This window comes from Tiliqua scincoides, chromosome 7 (assembly GCF_035046505.1).
Source record: "Tiliqua scincoides isolate rTilSci1 chromosome 7, rTilSci1.hap2, whole genome shotgun sequence".
NCBI classification, from domain to species: domain Eukaryota; kingdom Metazoa; phylum Chordata; class Lepidosauria; order Squamata; family Scincidae; genus Tiliqua; species Tiliqua scincoides.
The window spans coordinates 57,821,208-57,833,566 of NC_089827.1; the positions used below are offsets into that span (position 1 = coordinate 57,821,208).

The 12,359-nt window shown below is 42.3% G+C and overlaps 1 protein-coding gene across 4 annotated transcripts in view; it reads left to right on the forward strand.

Annotated features, from left to right (window-relative positions):
- TNRC6B (trinucleotide repeat containing adaptor 6B) overlaps positions 1 to 8,444 on the forward strand; it is a 132,041-nt gene extending 123,597 nt beyond the window's left edge. For all 4 annotated transcript variants that reach the window (XM_066634077.1, XM_066634079.1, XM_066634076.1 and 1 more), the window contains 3 exons: positions 479 to 549; positions 5,879 to 6,018; positions 7,764 to 8,444. In XM_066634077.1, the coding sequence (XP_066490174.1) occupies positions 479 to 549; positions 5,879 to 6,018; positions 7,764 to 8,145 (593 nt within the window). In that variant the 3' untranslated portion in view covers positions 8,146 to 8,444. The remainder of the gene's footprint in view (positions 1 to 478; positions 550 to 5,878; positions 6,019 to 7,763) is intronic.
- Positions 8,445 to 12,359: the final 3,915 nt, after the last annotated feature.

Genomic DNA, 12,359 nt, shown 5'->3' on the forward strand with positions numbered 1-12,359 from the left:
AGGAGGCTTGCACTGTATCCAGCGCAGGATAGGTGCCAAAAACAGCTCAGCCAGAGGCAAAGGGAAACTCTTCCCCTTACTTGTGAGTAAAGAACCTTCTCCCCTGTAGGTCTCCTCAGACTTGCGCCACCTCTTGAGGTGGCACAAGTCCGAGGAGAGCGTAGCAGCTTGAAGCCACTCCGATCTTCCCGGGAACGGGAATTGGGATCCAGCATAACTGCCAGATCTCAGACCCGCCTGCCCCCAGGGCTGCCCACCCAAGCCCGGGTCAGGATTGCACCCTCAGATACCTTACTGGGATGTTTCCCAGATGTTGCCAAGAGAAATTGAAAGAGAAAATTGTTAGGAAGTTTTAAAAGTTTTGTATTTAAAATGAATTTGTGAGGTGAGTCCCAAGCAAATGTAAACAGAGTGATTGTGAGAATTTAGTTTTCTGTGGCTCATAATTGTATTACACTTACTGCTTAATTGTTTACAGCCTCAACATGGAGTGATGGTGGATCAGTTCGTCCTAGCTACTGGCTGGTTCTTCACAATCTCACTCCACAGGTACTTCCTCCTTCTGCTTGCTTTTCATGCTGACATTTTAAAATCCTGAGTTGTTAATTCTTTAATAAACGTGTTGCAATTGTGTTTACTTCAGTACTCACACAAGTTGACTGGTGTGAGTAGTATGTTTTTAGGACATAAGGTACTAGTATGTCCTAGTAAACACAGTGTCCCAACCTCAACCTAGCCCAGTGGTGGCTAACCTATGGCACGTGTGCCAGACAGGGCACGCCAAACCCATACTGTGGGCACACGTGCCATCACCCCAGCTGCCAGGCGCGAGTCTCAAGGCTCGCAGCCCCTGGGAGGCACCAGCAGCTGTGCGTCTGCCCTGGAAGGCTGAGGAGCCCACGTGCAGCCACAAAGCCAGCCTCGCCGGGGCAAAGGAGGGAGGAGCGAGGCCAAGGGGGGGAAAGGAACGGACAGCGGGAGAAGAGGGAGATCAGGCAGGAGGGGCTGATGCCAAAGACTCAGGTGTGCTCCTAAGGTGCCCCAGGCCACCCGGGGAGGAGGAAGCTCTGTGAGGGGACTTTCTCACATCACCCACCCCTCTGCCTAGCACCCCAGCCTAGCAGCTTCCTCCCTTCCTTGTATGGGGTAAGGCAGGCAGCACACAGGAAGCTGCTGCTGCAGGCTTTGGGGCACCAGCCCTGCACATGGTGCTGGTCCTGAAGTAAGTCTCATTAAAGTCATTGGGGCTTGCTCCCAGGAAAGCCTGGCTAGGATTGTAGCCTGAGAGCCCACCCCTATGCATGTTTACTCAGGAGTCAGTTCCATTATAGTCAGTGGGGCTTGCTCCCAGGAAAGCTGGCTAGGATTGCAGCCTGAGAGCCCACCCCTATGCATGTTTACTCAGGAGTCAGTCCATTGTAGTCAGTGGGGCTTACTCCCAGGAAAGTGAGGGTAGGATTGCAGCCGGAGGGACGTGTTAGGGTTGGAGAGGAGCTAGGTTGGGGAGCATAGCTCACAGCGTGGCATAGCTGGAGGGGATCAGAGCTGGAGGGGAGCAGAGCGCTTGGGCCACAGAGCGGGCTTTGCGGCGACAGCCTTGCACATGCTGCTGGCCCTGTCTTGTTGCCTGCTGGAGGCTTTTCTGTAAGAAACTCACACAAAACTAATTTTTATATGATCTTAAAGGTAAACCACAGAATTGCTTCTCCAATCCTATTGGAAAAGAAGTGCATGCAGAATTTTACATAGCTGTGAGTGTTCATGAAATACAGCATGATGCAGCCATCCAACTAGGATACTGCTGGCTTAATTAAAAAATAAATGCAATCTTGCACAGTATTACTATTACTGACAGCTTTTATATGCTCCCTGTCCCTAAGGGGCTCACATTGTAAAAAGAAACAAAAGAACACCAGCAGACAGCCACCAGAAAAGACACTGCTGGGGTGTGAAGGACCAGTTACTTTCCCCCTGCTCATTAAAAGAGGAACACTCACTTACCCAGCATGTAATTGCCCAGCATGTACACAGTGAGCACAATTACCCAGCTTGTAATTAACCTGTGGAACTCCTTGCCACAGGATGTGGTGGTGACATCTAGCCTAGATGCCTTTAAGAGGGGATTGGACAAATTTCTGGAGGAAAAGTCCATCATGGGTTACTAGCCCTGATGGGTATGTGCTACCTCCTTATTATAGATGTGGACCACTGTGAGATACAGGAGCTGGACTAGATGGGCCATTGACCTGATCCAGCGGGACCTTCTTATGTTCCTATGTTCCTGCCGCTCATACAGCCAACCACCCACCCAGCTAGCACTCTACACTGCACGGCACAGGCTGAGGGAAGCAGCATAAAGATGTTAATGTAATTGCACTTTGCGTTAAGTAAGTGGGTTTTGGGTTGCAGTTTGGGCACTCGGTCTCTAAAAGGTTCGCCATCACTGACCTAGCCCATTCTTGAATTGTGAATTAAAATGGTAGAACTTAGGTAAGCAAACATTTGTGTGAATTCAAAGCAGAGTGTTTATCACCAAAGCTCCAGCTTCTACAGGACAATGTAGGAGCTAGGCAGAAGTGCCAGTTTTTTCCCTTATGTTTCCATAGTGAAACCACAGAATGTTTCCTGCGCTTCTGCCAAAAACACCCGGCTAGAAAGGCTGCTCCAACATTTGTTGTCTCAGCTTTTTCATTCAAGTTCTTTTATATCACTGGTTTGAACAGCTTATTCTAACATTGTCACTAGATACCAGATACGGTTAAAAAATTACCCACAAAGGTTATTGATATTGCACTATCCATACTTTTCATTTCTGTTTGAAGGAAGGGAGGCAGGGGGGAGTGGGTAGAGATCTTTGGTTCAGTTGAGTTGAAATGGAAGTCTTCCGCAGTATAAATGAATGATGATTTTATATATTTTCAGTAGTCACTGAAAAGCAGAAATTTGTCATTAACAGGAAAAAGAACTATGATATAATTCATTTTCTTTTGTTAGAATTACAGTTAAGAATACTTATGCTGTTATCCAAAAAAGAAATTTTCAAAGCAGTTTAGAGGGGAAAAAATTAAAATGGTTATCTTTCTCAAAGGGACTCACAATCTAAAATGAAACACAAGGTAAAGAATAGTCACTGGAAAAGACACAGGCTAGATACTGAAATGAATTGGAATGAAGAAACTAAAAATTTCTGAAATACTATTTCAGAAGATTAACTGATCTACCAATTACTTTTTAGTTGGTAACAATGAGGGTTAACCTAGGAGGCTTCTCAGGCAGAGGAAACCTTGGAAGGCAGATCTATATAGACTGCAGCTAGTAAGTTTGCCCCTCATTGGAAACAATTGGCAAACCTCCAGAAATCTTCTGAAAGCATGGGCAGCCCCCAAACAAGCATAAATTATTTATCAGCCATCCAGACTCATCACACTATACCCATTGCCTGTGAGGCTCTAATTTTTGCCTTCACCTGGAAGGGCACCATTTGGTACAAGTAGATAATAGACTTGACTCATCAGCGATAGGCTAAAGATTTCAACAGTCTATCACAGTGGTTCTCAAACTGGTGGGTTGTGACCCACCAGTTTGTGTAAAGGTTCCCCTGTCCCTTTAAGGGGCGGGGGAAGGGGAGAGGCAGGGAAGCAATCCCCAGGATCGCACCACTTAGGGGGGCGAGGGGGGGTGCTTGTGACTTCATTTCTGAAGACAGGGCTGCAGCAGGCTGCAGGAAGTGCAGGGAGCCCTGTGCAACCCTCCACAGTGCTTCCCAGGGCTTAGAACGTTCGGAGAAAGCAGGCACAAAGCACTTCCATTTGCAAGAGGTGCTTTGCTCCCGCTTTCTCCTAATGTTCCAAGCCTCGGGGAGCACTGCGCAGGGCTCCCCACACCTCCTGCAGCCTGCTGCAGTCCTGTCTTCATAAAGTAAGTCACAAGCACCCTCCCCTTGCCCCCCCTTAGCGGTGCAATTCTGGGGATCATGTTGCTGCCCTAACCCCTCCTCCGCAAGTAGGGAGTAAAGCTCCCTCAAAGTTTGAGAACCACTGGTCTATCCAAAAAGCTAATAAGCTTTCCTGTCCTAACAAAATGTAAAGCAGAGTAATAAGATTTGGAAAATGTACTTTATAGATACCAATGAACCTTGTGTGATATCTGATATGCATGAGATTTTTGATGGGTTGACTGCACTGGTGCACTGGTGTGTAGATGGGTGTGTGTAGTACATTGTGGTTGGGGATCATGCCCTTGAATTCAGGTTTTCAAGTAGTGTGATGTAGGTAAAGCTGTTTTTTAGGTAGAGCAAAAACATGGTACACCTGACATGCTGCAAGGTAGAGAGGATATATGAACATGATAATCAGAGTGAAACATTGTATTAAATATCACTTACAGCCCAATCCTATTGTTCTCCTCCACTGGCGGAATGCACATTCTGCCAGTGCTGATGACAGCAAAGCCACTGTAAAGTGTATTCTTGCAGCATGCAGAGTAGCACACTGCTGGAGTGCTAGAGGAAAGGCCGGAGCCTTCCTGCATGCATTGCCAAGATCTTTGGCTACCCACTGGAGTGCGTAAACCAGCAAGAGAGACAAGAGGGGGTAGGGAGGAATGGGGGCAGGAATACTGTAGTAGGGGGTGGATCCACTAATTATGGCAGGCTCCCATCCTTTCTCTCCTTGGAGTTGCACTAGCAAAATTGTTGATGCAGGTCCAATAAGACCCATTGCGGAGCAAGAGGCTTATGGAGGGATAAGAAGATTTAAATCCCCTCCGCCTTTCAAAGCTTCCTAATTCACCCCCAGTCCAATCCTTGCTGGATACAGCACGCATCTTTTTGGCATGGCTGCACCATAGGATCAAGTATAGGATCAAGCTGACGGTAAAAACAAAAATCAGTGGGTTAAAGTTGGAATGCATGGCATTTTACTGCTAGTATTAACTTCTTATTCAGGCAAACACTATATTGCTGTGTTTTAGAGCTATGAACTAAGACTGTGGTTCTCAAACTCTCAGAGTTTGAGGACTGCAGTAAATTATTGCATGGGAGTGGGGTTGGGGGGAAGGCAGCGACGTGATCCCCAGGATTGCTTCACTAAGGGGGCTGAAGGGACTGACATTTACTTATCAGTCCCTGCAGCAGCCTCCCGGAAGTGCGGGGAGCCCTGCGCAACCCTCCGCATGGCTCCCCAAAGCTTAGAAAGTGAAAGCGGAGCAATCACGCTCTGCCTCTGCAAAAGTGAAACACGATCACTTCACTTTTTAAGCTTTGAGGAGCCCTGCGAAGTGTCACACAGGGCTCCCTGCAGCCGTCTAGTGACGTGATCCAGGGGATCGCCTCCCCCTGCCCTCACCCCTTAAGGGGGCAGAGGCCAGGGCCCTCAGGCCTGGGGCATTGCCCTAGTTTGGAAAGCCCTGAACTAATTTGTAGAACTTGCTGATTTTACTGGTGCTAATTATTATAGCAGATAACTGGGAACAGACTGTCCTCTATTCAAGAAAGGAGACTTTGCCCTAGAGCAACTTCCTGTTGCTACAGTGCAACAAGGTTTAAGCCATGAACCAAAATAGTTAATTGAAAAAGTGTGTGTTGTGTTGACACAAGGGTTGCATAAAGAACAAAAACTTAGATCTCTTTTTCAATTAGGTTTTAAACGAAAGAAATATAACTTGCTAAGCATTCTGTTCATCTTGTACAAAAATCAAGAGCAGCAAGCCCTGAGACATAATTTCATTAATTTTAGTAGTGCACATTGTTTTTCTTGTGGCATTTGTAATGTTTTGTGTAATATCCTTGACCTGTATACAGGTGTATTCCAATCATGGGAAAAATCTCTGATCCATTCTTTTAATAAACGTACTATTTGTCTTTGCTATTCTTCTCAAGATTGATGGGTCAACCCTGAGGACCATCTGCATGCAGCATGGTCCATTGCTGACATTCCATCTGAACTTGACCCAAGGCACCGCGCTTATCCGATACAACACCAAGCAGGAGGCAGCCAAAGCCCAGACTGCACTGCACATGTGAGTTATTCCAGTACCATTTTCCATTCACAGCCTCTTTTTCTTAATAGATACAAACCCTGCATAGAAATGATGATGCCTCACTGTGTATTGTGTGACTATTGTATTTGTACTGAGTACGAACCTGGAGTATGGGAAACAGTTCTGGTTGTCGCATTTAAGAAAGTATATAGTGGAACTGGAAAAGGTGCAAAAGAGAGTGACCAAAATGGTCACTGAGTGTGACTGAGTAATTGGTCTGGGGCACCTCTGTTATGTGGGAAGGCTACAGCATTTGGAGCTCTTCAGTCTAGAAAAAGAGTGCCGGGGGACAATTAGACTTTTTTAAATTCAGCAATAGACTTCTATGACTTTTAAAAAATCAAATTGATATATGTTAGAAAAATTTTGAGATTTCTGTTAAAAGTTAATGTTAAAATATCTTAAAAGGTATTATGTCAGTATTTTGCCATAATGAGTCACTTACCTGTCTCCCTTGAATTTCAGTTCTGAATTCTGTTCCTCTTAGCATTTTAGAGAGATTAATAATAATAATAATAATAACAATAATAATAATAATAATAATAATATTACAGGCATTTATATGCCGCCTTTCTTGGTCATTGTCCTGCCAGATTAGAGTTGATAAGAGATTAGGGCCACAATCCTAACCAATTTTCCAGCTCTGACATAAGGGCAATGCAATTCCGAGGTTAGGGAACAAATATTGCCTTACCTTGACTAGGCCTCCATGAGTGCCCCCCAACTGCAGGATGCAGTACATACCCCACTGGCACAGCTATGTCAGTGCTGAAGAGTTGGTTAGGATTGCAACCTAAATTGGTCAAGGATTCCATTGAGTACACTGCAGCTTCTAGAATTGTCTTCATGCTCTCTCCTTTTGGGAGAAGTCTTTGTTATGCCAAAATTCTTGCCATGGCTTTCAGTCCACTTGGGGGAGAAAGGTGGGGTAAAAATGCAGTTAAATAAGTAGGGAACAGTTAACAATCTATTTGTATCTGGATGCAGAGTGCTCAGGGAATGAATGGAAGATGCTTTCTGCTTGTGGATAGGGAAGTTGCTAATTCCACACACCCCTGGCTGAAGCCCTCTGCACTATATCAGATGCCATTAAAGAAGAAGAAGTTTACAGAGAGTCTCCTAACCCTCAGAAGTCACTTTTCAAAGGATGCAAGGAGCTGCAGCAGGAAGTGGGGGTGGGAAAGGCACATTGTGCATGTGGAACTGGATGTATTTCGTTAGATTTGAGCTGTAGGTCTTAATTTGTGGGACAACTTTTACCTTTCCTAAAACAAATTGAGCCCTATATGATGTGTCCACAATTTTATAACCATTTTTCTAACTTTTTTTAAAATAATTAGCTCAACTCAGCTTAATAATTTGTTCAACTGAACAAATAAGTAATTTGTTCAATTGAGATACAAGAATGAAAATAATATTTCCTATGTAAGTAATGTATTCTTAACCCAAAATTGTTGATGATATGCCTTCAGATGTTTCATTTGCATGTCAGCTTCCAAAACAGACATGCAAAAATATGCCTAAAATTGTAAGAAATATTCGTTTTCCTTTTTAAAGGAACAAGTGGCCTCCAGAAAGTGTTGTTAAGATGCAGGCATAGTACACACTGATTTGCTCTGTTAATCAGTGGAGTTTTTTTTTCTGTGTAATGTTCAAAACTGAATTAGTATGGATTTTTTTTTAATTTAGCTGCCTTTTCACTCTACCCTCTTGTTTTTTGGTAGGTGTGTTTTGGGAAACACTACTATCCTGGCTGAGTTTGCCACGGACGAGGAGGTTAGTCGCTTTCTGGCACAAGCTCAGCCTCCTACACCTGCAGCAACACCCAGCGCACCTACGGCAGGCTGGCAGTCTCTAGAGACAGGACAGAATCAGACAGATCCAGTTGGACCGGCTTTGAATATTTTTGGTGGGTCAGCAGGGCTTGGGCAGTGGAGCAGTGGTGGCAGCAGTGGGGGTGACCTTGCTGGTGCTTCATTGTGGGGCCCCCCAAATTATTCTTCAAGTTTGTGGGGGGTCCAAAGTGTGGAAGATCCCCACAGGATGGGAAGCCCTGCTCCCTTACTACCTGGAGACCTTCTCGGCGGAGGGTCGGATTCAATCTGAACTTAAAACTTTCAACTCTGACCTCGTGACCTTTTTTGGAACAGCAGCAGCACTAACTTGACCTTTTCTTTTTTTTCAACTTGCAATAAATACATTTTAAAAGGAAAAAAGAAAATGGAGAGAGAAAAAAGGTGGGTCATTGACAGGACTGTCTGAGCACATAGTTGCCTCCCTTATAACTTCATTTTTTTCGTTTGGAATATGAATCCAAAAAGAGAACATATCACTCTTGAAATACTTGAATCATGAACGCCAACTTAGAAAGACAATGTGAAGCAAGTACACATACCATTTAAATCTTAAACACAAAAATTTAAAAAAAATTAGTTTCTAGTTTTTCACTTTTTCATGTTAAACGGAAGTTGTTGCTAAGAAACATATATACTGAAAAAATAGCTTTTTAACTTTGTTTGCACTGGGTGTGTTTCCGTCCTTCAGTCTACCATGTTGGGATGGGGCAGGGTTGAAAAGAAATGGGGGTGGGTGGGAGGGAAGACTTGACGGAGCCTCACTTTAAAAAACAAAAAAGGAAAAAAAACACTTTGTGATTGGCTGGTAGATATATACCAGTATGTTCTGGCACATGTAACTGCCCGTGTGTGTGTGTTTCTGTGTGAGTGTGTATGTGTGCATGGTTGTGTGTGTGAGAGAGAGAGTGTGTGTACACACATTCTGTCTTGGAAAGCTGCATTGCTGTTGGTCAGCAACCTATCTGACTAGATGCTTAAACTGAATTGTGATGGTGCCTATGACTGAAAATGAAATTGAACTGTGTTAAAATGTGTCAGCTGGTGGTATTTCTATTTTTAGCAGGGTACACAATGCTGTACGGATCTTATTTTGACCCCATCATAGAGCAAAACACTGCCATATCCTAAGGATTTGGTGAGGGGGTGCCAGTGTGGGCGTTTGGGGGTAGGGGGGAATTCTGTTTTGCCTAGAAGTATATTCTTGCCTCTCATGAGACTTCTTGAGTGAACCCAAACTTGTTTTTATTTTAATGACAAGGACTTTTTCCTTCTGAGGACTTCAGAGGGAAGAGACATCACATTTCTTTATGACAAATACCTTTGTAAGGGTTGTGGCTTCTGCAGTCCTTAAGAGTTGAATCCTGTACCTGTTCCTCAAGTCTGTATATGAAGATTCTTATCCATTCATGGAAACCCACCAAAAATTCAGGCATAAGTGTATTTTCTTATGTGATCTGCTGTTTACAGCAAAAGTAAAAAGTCAGTAGCTTGCTGGCCTATCTCGCATTGTGAAAGCACACGCAGCAACCTTTGTTCTCTTCATGGTGAGCGTTACCTGTGCCAGGCCTAGGTGTATTACAGCACCAGACCATCACTGACAGAAACGTTTACTTATGAATGTTCTTAAGCCAGTGTGTACTTTGAGCATTTTTTTTCTCTGTGTATTTTCCTGTGTATGTCTTGCTTAGGTTTTGCTTAGGCAGGCATATAACTAGCAAAGACTTCTTTTGTTTATAAAGTATTGCACCTTTATTATTTTTACTTTTTCCTGTACTGTTGCTTTTTAATGTTGGTATTTAAAGAAAGGTTGTGTGTTTTTTTGTTTATTTTTTAAACATCAGTGTAGTAGTACTCTGGGCAGGATAGGGGAGATCTATAATTCAGAAGATAACCAGTGTGTGCACTGGGAACGGAATTGCTTGTTGTGAAGAAAGCTGTAGCAAACATTGCCTTTACACAAAGCAGTTTTTGAAATGGGCAGGGAGGAGAAGAACAGGGAGGAAGATGCAGGCATTCTTCTTTTGAAGTGTTTGAATGTAGCTTTGGCTTTTCACTAGCTCTGTATTATACTGAGCAAATAAGTGCTGCAATATTCTGTACCAGCAAATACCTACGTACTCTGGCACTTGGAAGTAGCAGATAATATTGTATAGGATCACAACAGAAGTTTCTCTCATTCACCACTTTCACTTAACACATACAGTGATAACTGGTATATAAACACAAGTATTGACAGCAAAAATTAAAGCAAAATTCTGTATGTTCTTGTCAAAGGGGAGAAAAGTTTGTGAAATCTGTACACAAACTCAAGTGTGACAAAGACTAAATAAGGGGATTGCTGCGTTTACATTTGCCTATAGTTATGCTGTGTACCAAGTCAGCTAGTAAATATAGATCAGTATGGTGTATTTAAACTTCAGGTTCTGCAGCCTGTTATGTGACCTTTCAAGTTTTTTTCCTTGTTTTCTCCCCCTGTCCTTCAATCTCATATGATGCAGCAAAATGTCATTCTCCCATCCCTATTCCTGCCACTTAGGTTTCCCTTACAGTCCCTACACATGCTTGCTCCTAAAACAGCTATTTGTCTCTGGGGTCTCAGTGTTGAAAACATGCAAGATGCACTATTAACAAGCCCTGAGCTGGAAGAATATCAACATGCAGCACCTCATGGCCTGGATAAGCAGCTATATGCTCCAATATGTGACTTGACACACAAACTGGTTCACTACTGTGTTACCACTCTCTCCCAATCTGCCCTATGGTCTCTTTGCCTGCACTTTGGATTTGTTGAGTTCATTACGATACTACGGTGAAAGCCGGGTGCTAGAGCCCCTCTTGTTTACAAGACATAATGAGGGATTTGAAATATTTAAAAAAATTGAAAAGCTAAAATGTTCTTCCATCACAAGCTTAAAGGGAAAAAAATTAAAACTTACAAAAAAAGACCAAAAAGTGCATGTGCGCGCACCTCTGTGTGTGTGTGTGTGTGTGTGTGTGTGTGTGTGTATACACACACATACATATACATACATAAACATATAAGATGAAGACTAACTCTGGGAGCATTTAACAGTGTTTTTTGTGTTAACATTTACTTTCCTGCTTTAAATTTGCAAGCATTCTCAGGAATTCTAGGGTAGGAAGCCAGTTTTTGAAGATGGTTTATTTAACCTTATTCTAGATAGATGGCTGTTAATTTCTTGTTAAACTTTTACAAGTTCCTGAATCTTCAAAAAGTTTAAAAGTTCTTTTTTCTTTACAAAAAGCAAAAAATTTGAAAAACAAAGCCTAACAAACACAAACTCCAGTTGTCAGAAGTAGGGATCAATTTTTTTAAAAATAAAAGCTGATTACAAAAGAATTTAATAGCAGCAACAAAAATTCATTGTATTCTTAAAAGTCCAAGTCATGAGAATATTTATACTTGTAGAACTTAGTGTGTACAGTTGTATGGGGAAGAGGACTGTGTGTGAATGGAACTATAATAACCTAGTTATTTCACAATGAAAATTAATATGGACTCTTCTACCAAGCACCTTTTTTTTTTAAAAAAAGCAAAAAACTATATATATATATATATATATATATATATATATATATATATATATATATATATATATATATATATATATATATATATAAAATGCAGTTTGGTTTGACTGCGTAAAGTCGGCCACAGAAGAGGAAGAGCTGGGAGTACAGGATGTTGCTTCTTGAAACCACTTTTAAATTTTAAGAGAATGCTTCAGAAAAGCAGTATCTTTATTGTGTCCCAGTAATGGAACAGTTTTAACTTGTATTCATTTTAAAGTCAGTAAATGAGAAAGAGACATGTCTATGGAAGAATCCAGTGAAGTGTGCATTGGAGAGAAAACATTGCTACCACTTAATTTTAATCATTTTGATGTTTGCTTTTTCGTTTTTCAGCCACAGAGTGTACACAGAAGTTTTGAGATGTGGGTGGAGGTTGAATAAGTTACATTAATTCTTAGTGCCAGCTATCAGAACATCCATCCTTGAAAACCGGCTTTCTGAAGCCCTAGTCTGGAGTGGATGCCCCCCAGCTCCCAGCGCAAAAAGAGAGGGACTTAATCTGCTTGAAGCTTTTTAGATAGAATGAAATCAGAAACCGCTTTAGTGCCTTTGTAATACACCCATGCATCCTGCAAAAAATGGGGGAACATATGCAGTTCAGTCATTCCAGGAAAATGAATAAGCCCATTTTTATAAATTAATATGGTTGCTCTGAGCATGCTGAAAAGAAGCCTTAAAGGCCTGTAATGCAAGGAGTTGCATACAGAATGATATAATGTTTTCCTTGGAAAATTTAAGGGCAACGTCATACATTGCTATTGGTTTTGAGATGATCTTCATATAAGAAAATCTTGGATTGCCAGAACATATGAAATGTGATAAGGAGCGTTGTTTTGTCCACCATAGTTCTCTAATTGGTATGTCGATGAC